The following is a 22,864-nucleotide window of genomic DNA, read 5'->3' on the forward strand; positions in this document are numbered from 1 at the left end:
AAGGGAGATTAAGTAACTTGCTCAGGGAACTGCACGTCAATGCAGAAATCTGGCTCCAGAGGTGGCGCTGTTCTGAGTCATCAGCAGCTACTGCCTTTGTAACCAAGCGCCTAATTCCCCATCTCTGAAAAACCAGTTCACTTAAAGGTACTAATAAGTCAACGTGACATTAAGTATTATTTTAACGTTTCCACAGCCCTAACTCCACAGGAACCTCAGTGTTTGGGATTTCAAACTATGGTTAGAAAGGGCGTTGATGTTAGGAGGGAGGGCTTCCCTCAGATGAGCTCCTCAAATTACCTTTCTCTAGGAAGGACTCCAGAGAGTCGCCGTTTAAGGAGGATGGTGCTTGGGGGTTTCCAAGAGAGGAAATATTCAAAGCCAGCGGCTGACTTATTATTTTGGCAAACGGGAGGGGAAAAAGAAATCTCATTTTCGGAACACAAGTTTTTAGTCTGGCTAATGGGTAAATGACATTAACTCTTTGTTTCATCTTAACCTTCCAGGCTTGTTCTAATTTTGCTTCTCAAACCTGAGGCATCTCCTCCATTATTTGATCTGTCCTTTTAGCTTTTTATCCCTTTTGAAATAGGTGGGAGCATACCCAATTAAAACGCAGAAGGCTCCTTTCTTTTCCCTTGGTCCCGCCGCAGGTCGGAAAGGGTTAACCAGGCGGGTTGGGAGAAGGGTCGGGCTCACACCTTTCCCAGAGACCCCAGGCGGCGGCGGCGGCGGCGGCGGGGCCCGGGAGGGGCGGAGGCTGGGGCAAACGCCTCGCCGCCGCTGCCTCGGCGAATAGCAGTGCGCTGTCCGCCCGGATTGGAGCAGCAGCATCACGCTGACCTCTGCCTGGGATGTAAACCGGGGCGGCCGCAGCGGGCAGAGGAAGGCTCTCGGCGCCTCCAGGAAAGCCAGCTCCAGCACCGGGATCCGAGCGCTGCGCAGGGAGCCGCGTCAGCCTCGACCTGGGCAGCGCCCAGCGGAGGCTGCGGGAAGCGGAGGGAGCCCGGCGCGGGCGGGGAGCGTGCGTCCGTTCGCACAGGCAGCGGGAGGAGGGGCGGCGCGAGCCATGGCCGGGGACAGCGAGCAGACCCTGCAGAACCACCAGCAGCCCAACGGCGGCGAGCCCTTCCTGATCGGCGTTAGCGGGGGCACGGCCAGCGGCAAGGTACGGCGGGGTCCCGGGGCCGCGCTCTCTCCTCCTCCCCACCTCTCCCCACCCCGGCCCGGGCCCGGCGGCGCCGCATGTGGCCGGCGGCCGTGGGCCATGTCAGTTCCTGCAGCCACCGCGTGGCCCGCGCGCCTCCGCTGCTGGCCGCGCTCCAGTGCAGAGTCTTCCCCGCGCAGACTCCGGGCGCCGCGGCAGGGGATGGGCGGCCCGGGACTCGGGCCATCTGAGGTTCCAGGGGTACTCCGGCCACCGATCACAGGGCTGGCACGCTCCCCGGCGGCGGTAATTCGTGGCCGGGGTCCTATGGGGGAGGGGCAGAGAAAGCGGATGCTTATTGTTTTGCAAGTCCGTCGTGGGGGGAGAGGGCTTTAAGCGGGGTCCTCTACGAACCCCCGGTACACCCGTCTTCCCTCTGCCTGGCGTTGATGTGCTCGCCCGGCGACGCAACCCCGGTGCCAGGGGCGGAGCGAGCCGGGTAGCCCGACCGGGAGGGCTGCGAGAACGTGCGAGGTGGCGTCCCGGGGAAGGGGAGCCCCACTTGGGCTGGACGCCGGTGCCGGGGACTGCAGAGGTTTTCGGGTAAAATCCTGAGAGCCAAATAGGCGAGGTGACATCAGTGAAATGATCATAGTCGGGGCTTCTCTTTTTTGGGGGTTTTAAGAGGAAACGCGGTCGGCTTCAATGAGAAAGTTGTGCTGGCCGCATGCTCTTAGATGTCTGGGGCCGTACGCGTCTTGCATCCGCGGAAGGGGCTCGTTCTCTGGGTGTCTGACTCCTCTAGGAGCCTGCTTTCTTTGTTTTTTCAGCAAGGCAAGGAGAGACTAGGGATATGCTTTTCTAGCTTTGCCCGCGGCTTTTTCTGCAGGTGGAGAAGGGTGGAGTCCTCTCAGATGTTTTTCTTTGCTCCCCTGCCTTTAAGATGTGGCTACTTGTTTACCCTACTGTTTAACAAGTTCATTTGGTGCCCGGGCTCCTCAAGGGGAGCCTGCGAGAAATAGGTGCTGCGCGCTGGGTTTGGCGAGGTGGGATGATGCCTCCTAGGGTCAGGGAGAGCGGAGCAGGAAGGCTGGTTGGCGCCATGAGAAGCGAGCCACGAGGTTTTTGCTCCGGAGCTGACTCTGCCGTAGCCCCTCCTCCATTTTGGTTTTACATTTTCCCCTCCAGGTCTGGACTACTTTGGCGCACGGGGTCCAGGCACGGCAGCTGGCGCTATGGAACTTCTTTATTGATTAGTTAATCTCGACTGTAGCTCCCAGGGCTTGGGATCTGCCTGCTTTATGTCCCAGAAGTTTATGTTGAATTTGCCCCTGGTTGAATGCCTTTTTTAATTTTTAAAAATTTTACATGTTTTTTATTGGTACTATTACTAGTAAGTCAAAGCCAAACCAGGATGCCAGCTCTTTTAGGAAATGTACCTGTTACATTAGAATTTTCTCAGTCCCCCTCCACACACACACACCCGCCCTTTCCATAGTATATTCGTGTTATCTGGGACCTTTTTTGTTGTTGATGGCCGTATTCAAAGCGCTCCTCGCACGATGCCTGGCACATAGTTGGACCCAAATATTAACTTGAGATCCAGCCCTCCTAGGGGGAAGGAGACCGAAACTGGCAGATGAGTGTAGCATTTAGAAACAAAATGACCTTGGTAATCTAAATAATTTAGTCACTACAGAGGTGGAAACTAAGATCCTAAAAGGTGAACTAACTCGCTTCTTATTCTTGTGTGTTCCTCAATCATCATTTTTCTCAGTGGATAATCAGTATAAATGTGTTATTTCGGTAACGTGTCAAGTAGGAGCGAAGAATGAGCCATTAAGGGAACTCTTAACTCTGCTGTCCCTGTTTCTCATCAAGGAGGAAGATACTCCTAAGAAAGGCTCTATTTTCATGCAGTTTTTAAAGCATGTTGTATCTTTTAGGCATTAACAAATACTTTGTCATTGTAAGATTTTATAATTTTTTTGTTACTAAAAAAAAATCCAAAGGAGCATTGGACTTCAAAAATTCTTTACTGCAGTCAGTTTGCTGCAATTATGTCTTGATTCTTTAGTCCAGTCCCTAGTGCCTTTTCTCCAAGGAATTTGAAGTTTTTGTTTTTGTTTTTGTTTTAAAGGATGGTCAGCATTAACAAACTGGACCTCCTTTGGAAGCCTCAAGTCTGAACATTGTGGTACAGGAGGGCCTGGAAGCAAAGTCGATACTCTTCCCCCTGCATATTTGCTCTGTGCCTGTTAAAGGAATTTGGGAGAAGGCAAAGGGCCCAAGGACATCAATAAAAAAGGACAGTTTTAGAGCTAGAAGGAACCCCAGAGGCCCTGGAGTCCAACACTTCATCTCATCACTTACGGATGAGAAAAATAATGAATTCAGATCATATATTCGTCCCAGCTATTGGCCTTGTTTAAGAAGAATTGACTAAGGCATGCCCAGAGAACACAAGTTTACACCTTCAACCTGGAAAGGGGCTACTTGGAAATGGCTACAGAATGGTTTCAGAGGTACTTGACCCAAAAGGAAATGGAAATGCAGGTTGCTTTGTATTCAGGGGCCTGGCAATATAGATCTTGATTGCTTTCTCCCCTCCTTTATAAGAGAAAACAACTCCCTGTTCAGCTTCTCTTGAGAGCTCTAATTTGTCTCAAAGTTGTTGCTGCCCTGAGTTAACAAGTATTTTATCTTAGCCTAAATTATTTTGGTTGTAGAAGGCAAAAATAGCGATTGTGGTCCATATATTACATTTTTTTTGTTTGTTTTGGCCATGCCACACAGCATGTGGGGTCTTAGTTCCCCCACCAGGGATCGAACGCGCACCCCTGCATTGGAAGCGCAGGGTCTTAACCACTGGACCGCCAGGGAAGTCCCATACATCACATTAAAGTTTGTTTTATACATAAAGATTAATTAGAACTCTAGAGTAAGCTTTGCTAGGCTGACATGGCAAATCATTGTTAAAAACATCTTAAAATTGTGGTGGGTTGAGAAAGTAATTCTGATCTATGTTAAAAATCACATTCTCGTATTTCCTCCTAAAGGACAGGTCTAGAGAGAGCAAGAAGTAACACTGGATGGGGAAAAAAAAACAGTTTAAACTTCTTTACCTGAATATATATCCATGACTTTAGGTGCCATTCCCTCTCCTTTTTACTTTTGCTGTTTACTGCGCTGTGACTTCTTCGCCAATTAAAATAGCTTCTCAGTCTGCACTGCCATCAGAGTGGTCTTCCTTAGTGTAGCTCTGACTGTGTCATTCTCCTTTTTGGAAACCTTGGATGCCTCTCCATTGCCCAGGCTATAGGTCAGATATTTCAGCACAGTGCACATCCCCCTGGCCCCCAAATGTGGTCCCTGACTATTTATTTATTTACTTAAAAAATTTTTTTAAATAACTTTATTTATTTATTTATCTGTGGCTGTGTTGGGTCTTCCTTGCTGCGCGTGGGCTTTCTTTCGTTGCAGCGAGCGGGGTCTACTCTTTGTTGCAGTGTGTCAGCTTCTCATTGCGGTGGCTTCTCTTGTTGCAGAGCACAGGCTGTAGGCGCGCAGGCTTCAGTAGTTGTGGCTCGCGGGCTGACAGAGCACAGGCTCAGTAGTTGTGACGCATGGGTTTAGTTGCTCCGCGGCATGTGGGATCTTCCCGGACCAGGGCTCAAATCCCGTGTCCCCTGCATTGGCAGGCAGATTTCTAACCACTGCACCACCAGGGAAGTTCCACCAGACTATTTTTCCACTCTTGTCCCCCTTCCCCACACCCAAATGCACACACACACACATCTGTGGAACTGCTTTCATTTATAATTTTGCTCCTGGTCTTCTCTCTGGAATGGCCTCTAATCCTTTCAAGGTTTCAGTTTTGTTAATACTTCCCCCAGGGAACTTTGTTATCCATTTTCTTAATCAGAATTATTTTTTGTCTCTAATGCTTCCATAGTTTCACCACATTTTGCCTAGTGCTGGGGTTATTTGTTGACTGCTTCCCCCGCTATAGTAAAAGTTCTGTAAGAGCGTCTCATTTATTTCTGCCTTAATGCCCATTACAGTGTTTGATACAGCGTTTGTTGAACTGAGTTAGGCAGACCATCATTTGTAATTATCCTTTTATTCTTTGAATTCATAAGACTATTTGAATTAGGCTTTGAAGCCACAGTTGTAACCATATTTAACTGTGCTATTCGTGTTGCAGTGACTAGGCAGTAAAAAACCCCCCTGAACCCTAATACTGTACATTGGTATTGCTTATTCAGAGCCTAGCATTTAATTAGTATGTACTAAATGAGTATTTGTTGAATGTCATTGTGAAGAATACTGTATTAAGAGGAAGTCAGGTTATAAGGAAATATGAGAGAAAGTCTTTGTCAGTATTTTATAGTTACAAGCTGCTTAAACAGCTCATCAAGCCAATTTATCATGAAAGCATTTCCTTATGTCTTCCTTTTGAAGTGGGGCAGGTGGCTTCCCCATTGATGGATAACACTGGAAGGTGTTAGGAGAATTTTTGACTTGCCTGAAGTCATGTAGCTAGTAAGTGATAGAACTTGGATTGGAATCCAGGTTTTTCCTTTACTAAATCTATGCCTGTTTGGAACTTTCTCCACAAGCAGGGACCAGCCCTCGGACGTATTTTGAGGGAGGTCAGTCGGACAGTGTATGAATAATACAGACCAAGACAGAACATTGCCGTCCCCTCAGAGGTGGGGGCTGTCACCTCAGCTCGGCCTGACCATGAGTCAGCATCTGCTTTTGGAGCGCTCTGGAATGCTCCCTGGACCTCCGGCTCCGACTCCCATTGCTGGGCTCCTGGAACCTCGGCAGCCATCCCCATCCGGCCAGATCACTCATTCCGCACCCTCCCTCCATCAGGTGCTCCCAAAACCATGGGACTGCTTTGGTTCTTTTGCTGTTTTTCTCGGAGCTGGCATTGTCTGCTTTGTACTGCCTCAGGCTGCTGCCTGGGAGTCTGACGTGATCTGGCCCTGCTGACCTCCTGCCACTCTCCCCTTTGCTCTCGATTCCAGCCACATCCCCAGCTTGGCCCATCATGCTTCCCCCCTGCCCAGGGCTCTTCACACTTGCTGTTTGCTCTGCCTGAAATTCCCCTCTTGTTCACTGTGCCAGTGCCTAGCACACGCCTGCTAGAATGAAGCCCAAGCAGCAGGTCTTGCTGCTGCTGCCTTTCCTCAGCTGCTGCCTCATTTCTTTTTTTTTTTTTTTTTGCGGTACGCGGGCCTCTCCCGTTGCGGAGCACAGGCTCCGGACGCGCAGGCTCAGCGGCCACTGCTCACGGGCCCAGCTGCCCCGCGGCATGTGGGATCCTCCCGGACCGGGGCACGAACCCGTGTCTCCTGCATCGGCAGGCGGACTCTCAACCCCTGCGCCACCAGGGAAGCCCCTGCCTCATTTCTTGTTGGAAAGTCTTTGAAGTGTGTTTCTGATGCACACTGTCTGTGATCACCTAACTCCAGCTCACTGTACCTATAGCATTTGCTTAGGTCTTCTGCCTGATACTATTTCTTTCTTATTTTTTAAAAATATTCCCACCCACAGTGTAGGAGGGTTCCCTTTTCTTCAGCATTTGTTGTTTGTAGACTTTTTGATGATGGCCATTCTGACCAATGTGAGGTGTGATACCTCATTGTAGTTTTGATGTACATTTCTCTAATAATTAGTGATGTTGAGCATCTTTTCATGTGCCTGTTGGCTATCGGTATGTCTTCTTTGGAGAAATGTCTATTTAGGTTTTCTGCCCATTTTTTGATTTTTTTTTATATTGAGCTGTATGAGCTGTTTATATAATTTTAGAAATGAATCCCTTGTCAGTTGCATCATCTGCAAATATTTTCTCCCATTCTGTAGGTTGTCTTTTCTTTTTTCTTAAAATTATCTTTTGAGTTATGTTGCTTTATTTATATATATATATATATTTATTTATTTTAAATTTTAATTTTATTTATTTTTGGCTGTGTTGTGTCTTCATTGCTGTGCGCGGGCTTTCTCTAGGTGTGGCGAGCGGGGGCTACTCTTGGTTGGGTGCGCAGGCTTCTCATTGCGGTGGCTTCTCTTGTTGCAGAGCATGGGCTCTGGGCACACGGGCTTCAGTAGTTGTGGCATGCGGGCTTCAGTAGTTGTGGCTCGCGGGCTTTAGGGTGCAGGCTCAGCAGTTGTGACGCACGGGCTTAGTTGCTCCGCGGCATGTGGGATCTTCCTGGACCAGGGCTCGAACCCGTGTCCCCTGCATTGGCAGGGGGATTCTTATCCACTGCACCACCAGGGAAGTCCTGGAGATTGTCTTTTCATTGATATTATTTCTTTGTTGAGTCTTGCTCTCATGAGGTCCTGTGATGGAGACAGGTTGTGTTTGGGAATTTCATGGCTGAAGACCTGACCTTTTTTGCTAGTGGGATCTGAGATGGTGCTGTTGGAATTGCTTAAGATTTCTAAGGTCTTTTAGATGTGTGTCTCAATTTTTTAAATCAATAAAAACGTTTGAATGTATATTCTGTGTGTGTGTGTGTGTGTGTGTGTGTTTATGTGCTTTCTTGTCCATTAAACTTTTTATCATTAAACCAATTTATCATTAAAGCATTTGATCATCTTGTTATTGTAATGTGTCATGTATCTGAATATGCAAATTATGTAAGTATAATCAATATAATTAAAAACAAAAATAGGGATTATGAAAGGGTAAGAAAAATGACATCAACACTTAAAAATTGTGGTTTCTTTAGCAGTATAAAGACTTTTGGTTCTTACTGAATGTTTTATTTTTAAAAATCTTATTTCAAATGTGGTGATTCATGAATCTTGGATGATCTTGGTGATATTACTCTTAGTGATAATATAAGGCTGAAAATTTGGTTCTAAGTTAAGTATCATGAATCTTGATTTCATGACTGTATTTAAAAAAGTTATTCCCCCAAATGATCCAAGTACAAGAAACTCATCCTTTGCAGTATTTATAAAATCATGAGAGTCCCATCCCCCAATTATGCAGCTAGAAAATTTTCATCTTCGTTGTTGTCCATCAGCTGTTTTTGCAAACCAAGATGCTCCATTTAATGTTTTCTTTTTTGTTGTTGTTTTTTTTATACAGCAGGTTCTTATTAGTTATCCATTTTATATTAGTGTATATGTCAATCCCAGTCTCCCAATTCATCACACCGCCACCATCCCGTGTGATCCCACATTTCATTTTGGTGGAGCATTCATTTTCACAATAATAGTGACAGAAGGTTCTACCACTTGCTTTTTGTATGACTTGTGGCACATTATTGTAGAGCTTTTGTAAGGTAAGAATTTTGCCTGGTACATACATGGTAGAAGCATAAGAATTCTGTGTGTGTGTTGTTGAAGTTGAGTTGTGCTTCTTTATTGCTTTAATCAGGCTGGAAGTATGCTGTCTGGTCTGATATCCATACCTCCCTTCCCCTCAGCTGAAGAGCTGTTTTGTCATATCTCAGCAAACATCCTCTGTTTGTTTGCCTGTCCTGTAGGAAGTCCAGAGTTCTGCAGTTGTCTGTAGGATTGCCTCCTCCCGCATGGTGGAGGATGAGCTCTGTCTCTCTGCCGGTTGGTAGTCTCTCTCAGGCTCTACACAGAGCTTATAGTAGAATGGGATGCTAAGGGTGCTGGCCTGTGATTTTGGACCATGGTCTTTAAACATGTTTGCATCCATTTCTGCTAAGAGAATTTTGGAGAATTCTTTATCCCTGTCACATGGTTTTGACATCAGTTTTTTTCATCACATGAGTAAAGAGTAGCAAAATATGCAATTTCTGATATATTGTAAATGTTGACTTTTTTTTAATGTTGACGTTTTAAAATAATTGTTTCCTCCTCTTAAATGTGTTCTAAATACTGTAATAATTTGACCTATCACCATCCATTTAAGAAATACATGAATAAGCTCTTCATTGAATCAGAAATGTTAATTTTTCATTTTTTTCTCCTTGAAAGCTTATTTCAATTCCACTTCCTCCACAAAATGTTAATTTATTTTTATGCTTGAAAATTTTTTATCGATCACTCTGTCATCCTTCTGCAACAAAAGTATGTATGTACATTGGAATTATCTTCATTTCCTGTTCTCATAAGTCTCTTCAGTGTTAATTTCCTTTGGATTGCATCAGTACAGTTATTAGCATAAATTAATCAGATCAAGTACATATACATTTTGGTAAGTAATTAGACACAAAAGGTAGAATTATGACGGAAAGCAACATGATGAGACAGGTGGAGCTCCCCCACCCAATTACTTCATGTATTGGGAGATGATTCCTACTTAATGCTAGAATAAGATTTTTTGCTTGTTTAGGTGTAAATTTTGAGAAACCTTGTTGACGTAAGTAGATGGGAATGGAAGAACTTTTGTTATATCAAGGTCACCCAGTTTTCATCTTTCTATTTATATGTCAGAACCTGACGTGTATTTATGAATCAGCCAGCTTGCCACTCACCTCCCTTTAATTTTGTTGAAAGCAGAAAACTGGAAACCTTCAGAATTGTAAAACCATTTGTTACCCACTCGTTGGGTCATTCACTTTTTAGCATCGGCACTAGTATTTCAAATCAGTGTATGGCCACTGATTTAGGAAACTTGCATTCCGGTCCCACTTTGCCAGTTACTTATTAGGTATATTCATGTATAGAAGAGGGTCCTTTCAGCTCTTAGCGTTTCACAATTCTACAGCTTGCCTTGAGTATCCTATAATTGTTTTCTCACTACCGGTCACACAGATCAAGTACTTTTCCAATGTTCAACTCAAAACCTCTATGACGCGGTTGGCATTTGTAATCGTTTGGTGGGGTTCTGGGGCGCTGTCATCTTTTGGCCCTTGCCAGCATCCACCTGCACTGGATTTCTCATAGGTCCTGGGGCCCTGTGTGCTTCCTCTCACAGACAGATGTTGCTTCTTTTCCCTAGAGTTCCTTCCTCCCTGCATCCTCCTTCTTTTTCCTTACCCGGATAGCCCCTGCTCATCTTTCCGTTGGTGTCTCTGTCTCCTAGGCAGTCCTCCTAGGCTGCCATGATTGAGTGTCCCTCTGCTGTGCTGCTAAAGTGTCCTACCAGACCTCCGTTGTAGAAGTCTCCCCCACCCAGGGCGGTCCTTGCTTCTTTAGTCTGTCTTCCTCTCTAGACAGAGCTGTCAGCATCCGGGACTATGTTTACCTCACTGTTGCCTGAGTGAGGCTCACACATGGGCTAAAAACAGTCTATGTGAGTTCTCAATAAGTGTTTGTTAAATAACCAAACATTAAGGACTCTTCTCTAACTCCCTGACATCTTCACTTAGATGTATAACAGGAATCTCAATACGACCAATACTTAAGTCCTGTGCTTCCCTCAAATGTGCTCAACCTGCAGCCTTCCCCATCTCAGTTGGTGACATTTTCAGCCTTCTAGTTGCTCAGGCCTAAGACTTTGGAGCCACTCTTGACTCCTCTTGTGTTCACTTGTATCCAATCCATTAAGGAATCTTGTTGACCCTACCTCCTTACCTACATGTCCACAATCTGACCACTTTTCATTTCCACTGCTTCCACTCTGGTCCAAGCCACCAGCATCTCTCAGCTGGGTCATTGCAGTAGAATCCTGACTCATCTCCCTGATCTACTCTTGTCTTCCTTCTATACTCTGTTCTCATCGTAGCAGCCAGAGTGATTCTGTTAAAATGAAGGAAGGTTGGATAGCAGTTTCCCTGCTTCTGCTCACAACCTTGCAGTAGCTTCCCATTTTACTCTCAATAAAAGCCAAAGTCCTTTCAAAGATCCACAGGGTCCTACAAATGGGCCTTTGCATTGGCTGTTCATTCTGCGGGGACAGCACTTCCTTCAGACATCTGAAGAGTTAACTCTCTCACCTCCTTGGTCACCTTATTTAGAATTGCACCCAGTAGGCACTCAAATATTTGTTGAATCAATGGATGAAGAGTGCATTATTTCCTTGCTCAGTTATCCCTTCTAATACTAGTTTTCAGCACTTTAACCCAGTTGCTTTGGCTGTTGCTGGGAGATCACTGTCCCTTTGCTGGTCACATTTGTACTTCCTCTTGGACATCACTTCACCAGGATAGGATCGTGGGCACATTGCCAACCACAGAGCTCGGCGTCAGTGTACATTCTAGATGGCTTAGGTACCTGTTTAATGGCGCATTTAAAAAATATATAATGAACTTTAATATCTTGCTGTCAGATTCATATTAGGGATGCCGCCTAGTTTTGTTTAATGAAATGCTTGTTGATATGAGCTAGATTTTTACTTTAACTCAAGAAATGCTAGAAGAGTAGATCTTTTAAACCAAAATGATTATCTTCTCTTAGAGGAAGGTAGATGCATCATCTTTTGAGAAAAACTATCTCTGCTTTGGGCAGCTTGCATTCCTCTGAATATAGGCCTTTCATAACATGGATTGGAGTTGCAGAAGTGCTGAGCAGAGCCATAGGGTGGGAAAACATGGTAGCTTTTTAGGTTCTTTTGAGTTTAGTGTGGCTTGTAGGCAACAGAGTATGTCCTTACTGAATTAGAGAGATTTGACATGACAGACACTGTCCGAAGCTATGTGTGTAATTTTGTATTGTCCCGTTGGGGTTATTAGTGTTCTTCCTTTCATCGACACAGATGAGGCATAATTATATGTATTACAAACTTTAGTTTCTGCTGTGAAACAGCAGTGTTAAGATCTGAGATGCTACTATTTAAAATGTTTGCTTTTTTTTCGACAAAAGAAATGCAGATACTTTGTAAACTGAAACAGTTAGGGTCTTCACTGCTCTAGTAAATTTATGATAGGACTGATAGTAAGTAGTTCTGCTCAGGAATAGAACTTGGAACCCAGGGCAAATACCCAGGAGCCATGGGTAGCCTGCCTCATCTGTGCAGCTCATGGGTTATCACCTCTGCCAACAGGTGCATTGGAATCAGCCTGGCATTTATCAAAGCAGCTGTGGTATGACTGCCCTTTGTCTCAGTGGAAGGTTTCTTTTCGGGTTTTTGTTTTGTTTTGTTTTGTTTTGGCTGTGTTGGGTCTTCGTTGCTGCGCGGGGTCTTTCTCTAGGTGCGGCGGGTGGGGGCTACTCTTCCTTGTAGTGCACGGGCTTCTCATTGCGGTGGCTTCTCTTGTTGCAGAGCACGGGCTCTAGGCGCAAAGGCTTCAGTAGTTGCAGCACATAGGCTCAGTAGTTGCAGCATGTGTGCCCTAGAGCACACGGGCTTCACTAGTTGTGACATGTGGGCTCCGTGGTTGTGGCTCATGGGCTGTAGAGCGCAGGCTCAGTAGTTGCGGCGCACGGGCTTAGTTGCTCCGCGGCATGTGAGATCTTCCCGGACTAGGGATCAAACCCGTGTCCCCTGCATTGGCGGGCAGATTCTTAACCACTGCACCAACAGGAAAGTCCCAGTGGAGGGTTTCTGAGGACCTGTTTCTGTTGCATGGTGTATTGGTTGTCTGCGCAAACTTTCTCCAGAATTTCTCCAGTAGTTGAGTTTGGTGAGGAGATTGGTTAAGAGCCCTGCTGTTTCAGGTGGGCTGCATTTCTTGGGGACCTGTTGATTTTTCTAATGAGATAAAACATGCATTAAAAATTTATTTTATTTTATTTTATTGAAGTACAGTTGATTCACAATGTTGTGTTAATTTCTGCTGTACAGCAAAGTGATTCAGTTATACATATATATACATCCTTTTTCATATTCTTTTCCATTATGGTTTATCACAGGATATTGAATAGAGTTCCCTGTGCTATACAGTAGGACCTTGTTGTTTATTCATTCTATATATAATAGTTTGCATCTGCTGATCTCAACCTCCCAATCTATCCTTCCCCCCACCCTCCTTGGCAACCACAGCTCTATTCTGTCTTTGAGTCTGTTTCTGTTTCATAGATAAGTTCATTTGTGTCATATTTTAGATTCCACATGTAAGTGATATCATATGGTATTTGTCTTTGTCTGACTTCACTTAGCATGATAATCTCTAGGTCCATCCATGTTGCTGCAAATGGCATTATTTCATTCTTTTTCATGGATGAGTAGTATTCCATTGTATGTTCGTACCACATCTTCTTTATCCATTCATATGTCGATAGACATTTAGGTTGTAAAACATGCTATTTTAATTAGTCAGTGGTTTCATTTTCCTCTACCCCCCTTGTAGAGAAAGTAATTTTTTAAATATTTACTTATTAATTAATTTATTTTGGTTGTGCTGGGTCTTAGTTGCGGCTGGGTCTTAGTTGCGGGTCCTTAATTGCCACACATGGACTCCTTAGCTGTGGCATGCATGTGGGATCTAGTTCGCTGGCCAGGACCGGGCCCCCTGCATTGGGAGCATGCACCACCAGGGAAGTCCTGAGAAAGTAAACCTCTGAAAGCATAAGTAGCAGACGACAGAGTGACACATAGCAGTTGAATAAGGGGCAGTGAGTACTCTTCTGAAGGCATTGCAGGCAGAGCCCTCCTTGTCTGACTCTGGAGGACACAAGCTAGAGGCTGTCCTGGATTGACCATTTGGGTTCTGGAGGGACACGATCACGGGACGTCATGCTGGAAGTGGAAAAGCTTGTATTTTGTACATCTGAGAAGAGCTAATCCCCAGCCTGCCATGAGGCTCCTTTTGCAGGTCTTTGTGGGGTTCAAGGTCTTGGTGTGATAGAATCAAAGCTTTATGATGTCTCTCCTTGCAGCAGGGATTGCAGTAGATCTCCAGGAGGTCCAGACAGCTCGATGGGCTTTGGAGTCAGTGTGCTTGTGTTAACGTCCCAGTTCCACCACTCTTCATCTGTTTCTTCTGAACCCCTTTCTCCATCTGTGAAAAGGAGATCATGTCTCGTTTGGAGAGTTGGTGGGATTTCATGAGGAGGAGCAGAAGTACATACATCGCAGGGAGTCTACAGGGGACCTGTTCGCCTGCACCGTGGTTCCTGCTCTGCAGCAGCCATGCTGTCACTGTAGGCTCTTTGGCCATCCTGCTGACACTTCTGACCAGCACGGCTCCCTGAGCACATGAGCCTGGCGCTGTCCAGGCGTTGCAGTGTCGATAGTGATGAGGACCCATTAGGGCATTGTGATTCCCACTTGCTAACCGTCATGCTGTCTCCTTGAGGCCATGGCCTGTCCTCTTTGCTGATAAGGCCATGACTAGTCAGATGTTGACTTCTCAGTGTTCTTTTTCTCATCTCCAACTTGCTGGAGGCCTTAGCGATCCTGTTCTGTAGCTGTTAAGATGGACTTGTTTTATAAAGTGTAGTTATGGGGAAAAAAAAGCAATTAATTAACATTCCTTTTTTTTTTTTTTTTTTGGTTGTGCCACGTGGCTTGTGGGAACTTAGTTCCCTGACCAGGGATCAAACCTGCGCCCCCTGAAATAGAAGAATGGAGTCCTAACTGCTGGACTGCCCACCAGGGAATTCCCTAACATTACTTTCTTAAAAAAAAAAAAAAAAAAAAAACCTTTTAATTAAAAATAGAACATACAGGAATGGGTGTAAATTACAAGTGTGTGGTTCAGTGAATTAATCACAGTAACTGCACCTGTGTAGGTACTCGCCCAAGTTAAGAAATATATTGTGACCAGCATCACTGCAAGTCCCTTGCCATCAGTACCCTCCTCTCAATTGTCTCTTGATTGTCTGCTAGATGTGAAGCAGTGTTTCATAGCCGTAGAGTTACCATGTATGACTTGTGGGACTCTAGGAACTTGGTCTTGTATAGGAGATACATACATATGAAAATAAAGCCACTGAAGCTTTCACCCTTGTCTGCCTCTGAGAGAAAAGGTCGTGTCTTCCATTCATTGGTTCATTCTGTAAATATTTATTGATTTCTGACAAAGTGCCAGACACGCTGTTAAGTACTGGGACTACAACGATGATTAGATAAAGCCCTTGGCCTCATGGAGCTCACATGTCTAGGTCTGACTCACGGGTGCTCACCTACTACCCAACCACGTGGCAGGTGTTTAATAAATGTCTTCCAAACCCAACTAAATATAATCCCTTAACTCTTCTCCTATGGCATTTACCCTTTTGTAGTACTGTGCTCAGCTGTTAGACCTCTGACTTTTTTTCCCCCGTATTTTAAAACATTTTTATTTATTTATTTTTGAGATATAGTTGACTTATGGTATTATATTAGTTCAGGTGTACAATATAGCAATTCAAAATTTTTTTAGATTATACTCCATTTATAGTTACTGTAAAATATTGGCTATAATCCCTGTGCTGTACAATATATCCTTGAAGCTCATTTATTCTATTCATAGCAGTTGGTACCTCTTAATCCTCTACCCCTATCTTAGCCCTCCCCGCTTCCCTCTCCCCACTGGTAACCACTAGTTTGTTCTCTATGTCTGTGAGTTGGGTTTTTGTTGTTGTTGTTGTTGTTGTTATATTCACTAGTTTGTCTTATTTTTTAGATTCGACATATAAGTGATAACATACAGTACTTGTCTTTCTCTGACTTATTTCACTAAGCATGATACCCTCCAGGTCCATCCAAGACCTCTGACTTCCAGACTCCAGGATCCTGGAATGCAGGTTGTCCATCTTTGTATTCCTAGTCGCTTGCATAGAAAGGACTTCGGTCTGATTATTGAAGGTGTGACAAGTGCCAAGTAAATGGTACAGTTAGCAAGTGTTGTCAGAAGTTAAGAGGAGTTGGAGAATGTTAATGGCTATGGTAAAGCTTTTCTTGCTAAAGTCACCAATAATCACCTAGTCCCTAAGGCCCGTTAAAGCTGTTGATTCCTTAGTTTACTTTTCTGTAACAATTGACAATGACCAATTCCTCTGACGAAAATTTCTTTTTTTAATTAATTTATTTTTTTTACTTTTGGCTGCGTTGGGTCTTTGTTGCTGCACGCAGGCTTTCTCTAGTTGCCGCGAGCGGGGGCTGCTCTTGGTTGCGGTGCGCAGGCTTATCACTGATTGAGGTGGCTTGTCTTGTTGCAGAGCATGGGCCCTAGGCGTGTGGGCTCAGTAGTCGTGGCTCCCGGGCTCTAGAGCGCAGGCTCAGTAGTTGTGGCGCACGGGCATAGTTGCTCTGCGGCATGTGGGATCTTCCCAGACCAGGGCATGAACCCGTGTCCCCTGCATTGGCAGGCGGATTCTTAACCACTGCGCCACCAAGGAAGTCCCTGGGGAAAGTTTTTTGATTTCACCACTCTAGGCTGACTTTCTCCCCGTCTCATGGTTCTTCCACCTCTGAGGGTTTTTGCTGCCTGTGAATGTGTCATGCCTCAGAACCCCCTCCTTGGCTCACTGGTTTGTAACCTCTGCATACTCTGTATCCTCCATTTGTTGGTGACTCCCAGGTGATTTCTTGCCCTGAGCCTGGGTTCCTTTCCCACTTATCCAGCTGTCTCCTGGGCATTGCCCTTTGATGTTCATGAACTAAGTTTATTCAGAACTAGACGCCTAGTCCCTAGTACCCAGTCTCAACTGCTTCCAGCCACAGGTGCTTCACCACCCGTATTTTCCCTCCGCACAATTGCACGGGAAAGAAACCTCAAGTCATCTCTCTCCAGCGCTCCTCCATCCTCCCACACCCTTCCTGGCTCCCGGGGTCCCACCAGTTCTACTTGCTGAATTTCCCTTGGAATTACCCCCACCCTCCCTCACCTGCATCCATTATTTCTTGCCTGGATAACTCTCCAGCGGCTGACTTCCCAGCTGCCAATCTGGACTTCTTTCAAGACATTCTCCACACTGTTGCTAGAGTGATCATGCCTGTCACTCCCCAAAAATGCTTTAGTGGCTCTTCTTTGCCTTCAGTCTTGTGGTCAGCATTGCCTCCCTCCTAAGCAATGGTTTAGTCTCTCCAGGCTTACTCCCTGTTTCTCCCCATACATACACGATGCCTGTCCTTTCCAACCCAGATGTCAGCTTCCAGTTCCCAGATCTTGGAGGGCTCACCTCCACAACTCTGGACGTTTGGCTGCTTCTTCTTCACATGTCGCCTCTCCCCTTTTGTCCGGTCCCTTCAAAGCCCTGGGAGGTGTTCTCTGGCTGTCCACTGTGCTCTGAATTGAGGTTCCCATCCTGTGTTCTCCTTCCTCTAGCACGCTGTTCGCTGTTTGCTTATTTTTCTTCCCAGCAGACTGAGTTTTAAGAGCAATGTCTTTCATCTCTACTATGCCTAGAATATCATAGGTATGAGGGTTTTCTTTGTTTTTGTTTTGTTTTGTTTTTTGCTTTTTGTTTTGCTACGAGTGTGGGATTGAGTTATGTATGGGTTCACCTGGATACATTTTTTTTTCATTCTAACATCAGAATTTGAGATCTGAAAAGTTCATCTCACATATATATAGTTCTTGGTTGGTGTGACACAGATGTTCATGGCAGTTGCTCTCTGCAGAGCTGAACATTAAACTAGTGTTGGTATGAAGTATACTAGCAGGAAGCACACTTGTTGATTTTTTAAAAAATAATTTATAGGCATGCCTTTTTAAAAAAAATTAATTAATTTTCGGCCGCATTGGGTCTTCATTGCTGCGTGCGGGCTTTCTCTAGTTGCGGTGAGCTGGGGGCTACTATTCGTTGTGGTGTGTGGGCTTCTCATTGCGGTGGCTTCTCTTGTTGCGGAGCACGGGCTCTAGGAATGTGGGCTCAGTAGTTGTGGCTCACAGGCTCTAGAGCACAGGCTCAGTAGTTGTGCACGGCCTTAATCACTCTGCGGCATGTGGGATCTTCCCAGACCAATTTATCGACCCCTTGTCCCCTGTATTGCCAGGTGGATTCTTAACCACTGCACCACCTGGGAAGTCCCACACTTGTTGATGTTGCATCTGGTTTACCCTCTGCCATGCCTGTCATGTGTGTGTAGGTGTGTGAAAGGAGAGGAGCAGGCATGGGGATGGCAGATGGACTGGGCACTGATGTTTTAGAACATGGGACTAGTTCAGAAACTTTGATCTCATGAATTTATAAACTGCTAGTTCATGTCAAAAGTTATTATAGGGCTTCCCTGGTGGCGCAGTGGTTGAGAGTCCGCCTGCCGATGCAGGGGACACGGGTTCGTGCCCCAGTCCGGGAAGATCCCACATGCCGCAGAGCAGCTGGGCCCGTGAGCCATCGCTGCTGAGCCTGCGTGTCCGGAGCCTGTGCTCTGCAACGGGAGAGGCCACAACAGTGAGAGGCCCGCGTACCGCAAAAAAAAAAAAAAAAAAAAAAAGTTATTATACATGAGTGTGAAAAAAAAGTCAGCTTTAAATGAACCCTGTATTTATAGGAAAAACCATTGCTTTTCTATTGAGTTCCTAGGTAGATATTTCAATTTCAAGAAGTTGTTGGGTCACTGGTGTTTTGAGGGGTGGCACAGTCTTTTTTTAAATTATTTTATTTTATTTTTTTCCAGCCACACCCCATGGCTTGCAGGATCTTAGTTCCCTGACCAGGGGTCAAACCCATGCCCCCTGCCATAAAAGCATGGAGTCCTAACCACTGGACTGCCAGGGAATTCCCTGACCGCCAGTGAATTGCCAGGCACAGTCTTCTAATTTATTAGAAAGTACAACTGTTATCATCTTCTGCCACTTCTTTTTTTTCTTAATCAGAAGTAACACATGCTCTGACATGTTGGAGTGCCTGCAGTCTCTCTATTCCACTGCCTTATTTTATTTTCCTTGCATCGCTTTCTGAAATTATTTGTACGTACGTTGATTTTCTATTTCTTTTCAAAATACTTTTACAAATAATAGCTAATATTTTTCTGAGCACTGACTGTGTACTGTTCCAAGTGTTATATATTTATTAACTCCTTAAATCCTTCTAAGAACCCCGAGAGATACGTTACTGTAATTATCCCTGATTTCCAGATGAGGAGATTGTAGTACAGAGAAGTTAAGTAACTGTCTCAAGTCCGTAAGCACTGTGAGGTAGTAATGGAATTTAAATCCAAGCAGTTTGGCCCCAGAGTCCAAAACCCCACTCTGTTCTGCTGAGTCTCAGTGTAAGCTGGATAGGACAGGTGGCTTGCTTCCTGCAGCTCCCCATGTGCTGCTCTGCCCTGGGTGTGTGGAATGAACATGAAATATACCAAGCAAAAAGTGGAAATGAAGTCCTCCTTCAGCACCCTTCTGCAGTACAATTTGGTTGGTTTCCTCAGAAAGCTTTTTTCAGTTACAAGCATACACTTATTCACAGATAAGAGTCCTTTTACATAAATGTTAACCCTCTTGGGAAACATTTCTTTTCCTCCTTGACTCCTTGGGGACATGTCCCTTGAGCTATGACATTATCTTAGCTGTGCAACAATGAACGGCACTGAAATTGTTTTATGTTACCTAAATGTCAGTCTTCTTGAGATTTGGGGAACATTTTAGCTTCATCAGCGATATCCTGGGGTGAGGGGTGCTCCTCCAGATGGCTGCTGCCATCTATTTTCTGTTGATTCTTACTAGAAGATGTCATCCCTGTAAAGAAAGTTAATGTTGCTAAATTCTAAGGATATACCTTATTAGGAGGTTTGAGCATCCTGGTTACTGACTGTGGTCTTTTCCTAGTTCCTCTAATTGTGCTGATGAGAAAAAAAAAAAGACTGCTTAAAATTTTCTTTGTGTAATAACAGCCTTTTATAATAATGTTTGGGAAGTGGTTAAGTCATATCTTTCCTTCTTTTCCCCTCCAGTGAGAGCAGAGGCTTTCCCTGAAGGGGAGGGGCTCTTAGGTTAGCCTGGGGCCCTAGGATGGTGTTCCAGAAGGGCCATCAATTTCTTAAACTATGTAGAATCTTGTTAAGTGTGCACATTTTGCTGGAGGAGCTTTCCATCCCAGAATGGAGCATGAGGACACAAAGAGCCCTTTTTAATACGGGTATTAACCCACTCTCATTCTCAGGCTACAGTGGTCCTGGAGGCTGACTTGATTTAGAGATTGGAAATACTTTTTTCTAGTCTGAGGAAATGAGGTGGGTGTGAGTAAAACTCTAGAGAGGGCAGTTTGGACATTTCCTCATTAGGGCACAGAGGTTCTCACTAATTGAGGAGAATGTGTGGGCTCAGCCTGTATACAGGGGGCACCTGTTCAGATTAAATAAACATTTTGGTGTGACACCACCGCCATGTCCACTTTCATCCCCATCTGAGCCTCTTATCATGTAGTTTGGAAATAGCTCACACCCTCATATTTAACTGGCTGTTTTTATTTCCAAATGCTGCCGCTTTTGTGCAGGTACCTGATTAAAAATTTAAGCTGTATGTTATTACTTGGTAAAAGTTAAAAAAATGTATTTGGTATAAAAAGACAAATAGTTCTGCCTTTGCTACTGCCTAGTGCAGTGGGCTTGAGGAAAGTTGCTTGCTGTGCCTCATTTTCCTCATCTGTAAAATGGGTACCAAAATGTACCTCTCAAAAGAGGTGAAATAATACAGAGATGGCAGTTGAAATGTTACCTGGTATATAGTAAACAGCCAATAGACGTTGGCTTTTAGGAAGATGATGATGACAATAAGGATAGCTACCTCTGCAGAAAGGCTTATAATCCTAAATAAGGAGTCCTTTCTCCTTCACTCCATCCCATTTCCCAGAGACAAACACTTTCAATTCTTTGGATTATTTCACTATTTCCAAATTTCAGAAAATCACATTTTCACTGCTATTTTCTGATTTTTCCTCTCCCAATATTAAACATTCTTTATTAACTCCCTGTTGTAGATGATGAGGTTTTAACTAACACCTCTTCCCTGCATCTCCTCTTCTAATATAATTATATCAAGTTTCAGTTAGAGCGACATTTATTTATTTATTTATTTATTTATTTATTTATTTATTTATTCTTGTTAAAAATAAATTTTCTTTTTTTAAAAATTTTTATTTATTTATTGATTGATTTTTGGCTGCATTGGGTCTTCGTTGCCGTGCGCAGGTTTTCTCTAGTTGCAGCGAGCGGGGGCTACGCTTCGTTGCGGTGCGTGGGCTTCTTATTGCTGTGGTTTCTCTAGTTGCGGAGCACGGGCTCTAGGCGCCGCAGGCTTCAGTAGTTGCAGCACGTGGGCTCAGTAGTTGTGGCTCACGGGCTCTAGAGCGCAGGCTTGGTATTTGTGGCACACAGGCTTAGCTGCTCCGCGGCATGTGGGATCTTCCCGGACCAGGGATCGAACCCATGTCCCCTGCATTGGCAGGTGGATTCTTAAGCACTGTGCCACCAGGGAAGTCCCATAAATTTTCTTTTTTATTAATTAATTTTTATTGGAGCATAGTTGATTTACAATATTGTGTTAGTTTCTGCTGTACAACAAAGTGAATCAGTTTTGGTTTTGTTTTTTTTTTTTTTTTTTTTTTTTGCGGTACGCGGGCCTCTCACTGTTGTGGCCTCTCCCATTGCGGAGCACAGGCTCCGGACGCGCAGGCTCAGTGGCCATGGCTCACGGGCCCAGCCGCTCCGCGGCATGTGGGATCTTCCCAGCCCGGGGCACGAACCCACGTCCCCTGCATCGGCAGGCGGACTTTCAACAACTGCGCCGCCAGGGAAGCCCCAGTTTTGGGTTTTGTTTTACATCTTTATTGGAGTATAATTGCTTAACAATGGTGTGTTAGTTTCTGCTGTATCAGTAAATCAGCTATATGTATACATATATCCCCATATCCCCTCCCTCTTGAGCCTCCCTCCCACCCTCCCTATCCCACCCCTCTAGGTGGTCACAAAGCACCGAGCTGATTCCCTGTGCTCTGCAGCTGCTTCCCACTAGCTATCTATTTTTCATTTGGTAGTGTATATATGCAGAGTGACATTTAGTGTTTTACATTATTATGATCATATAAACTTTGTTCATAGCTGCGTTGTGGGATAGTGTTGGGTGTTACTGAATATTTCAACTGCTATTTTGAATTGAAAAAAAAATGAAGGGGGTATTGTTGATTTGCTCTCAGTTATGAAGTTAAAGGTTGTCATGCGGTTGCTAACTGCTTAGATGTATTTTGTGACCCGCTGATTTTTCTCCTCGGCTGTTCAGTTTTACCTCATTCGTTCGTATAACCATACAGGAATCTTAGAATTGCTAGTGGTTGAATTTCTAGAAGAAACATCGGGCTTCAGATAGACCGGGAGTTTGGAGCAGACATGGATGTCTGTGAGTCTGTTAGCTTTTGGCACTAGCTGGCCTTCAGGTCCTTATCCTTAGGCTTCAGAAAATATGCCAGGTTTCAGGGAGGCACAAGGTGGGACTGCCTAGGTGGGTGTGGAACGAAATGAGCCCAATGTGGGAAAAGGCAAACTGCTAATATGATTATGAAAAGGAAATACAAATGACAGTAGGGAAGAGCAGAGTCTTCAAAGTGCGCTCAACAGAAGGACTAGGCAGATGCTCACAGATGGAATGTCCGTGTTGATTTACTTCCATAATACGTGGTACAGTTTACCCAGCCTGGGGTGAGGGGCGGAGATAAGGACAAAGGAGGAGTTGTGGTTTTGTGGGTCTCAAGTGTTTACCAACGAACCAGACAGGAGGTCAGGTGGTGCGGTGCCTCTGCTCTGAGAATCCTAACTGGAGACCAAACATTGTCTTTGTGTAGTTCATGGTGAAAGTGTGGGTTCTGGATTTGGGACAGGGGTTGGGGAAAACCAGACCCAAAGCAGAATTTCTCTCTGGAGCTGCAGTTAATGAAGTAGTCCTGAAGGGATCCTGGTCTGGGACTTGCTGGCCTCAGAGATGTAGCGGGAAAGGGGCAGGGCAGGGCCGGAGTGGGGGGAGGGTGGGGAGAGAG

At 44.9% G+C, this 22,864-nt stretch overlaps 1 protein-coding gene across 2 annotated transcripts in view; it reads left to right on the forward strand.

Moving 5' to 3' along the window:
* The first annotated feature begins 794 nt into the window (after positions 1-794).
* The window catches only part of UCK2 (uridine-cytidine kinase 2), a 73,848-nt gene continuing 51,778 nt past the window's right edge, over positions 795-22,864 (forward strand). The window contains exon 1 of one of the 2 annotated variants that reach the window (XM_081225025.1): positions 795-1,168. In XM_081225025.1, the coding sequence (XP_081081151.1) occupies positions 1,070-1,168 (99 nt within the window). In that variant the 5' untranslated portion in view covers positions 795-1,069. Of the gene's footprint in view, positions 1,169-1,297; positions 1,454-22,864 lie in introns of those variants that run through there. The other variant, XM_081225026.1, reaches the window with a different exon arrangement.

The sequence above is a fragment of the Mesoplodon bidens genome (genome assembly GCF_964165515.1).
Source record: "Mesoplodon bidens genome assembly, chromosome: 2".
Taxonomy (NCBI): domain Eukaryota; kingdom Metazoa; phylum Chordata; class Mammalia; order Artiodactyla; family Ziphiidae; genus Mesoplodon; species Mesoplodon bidens.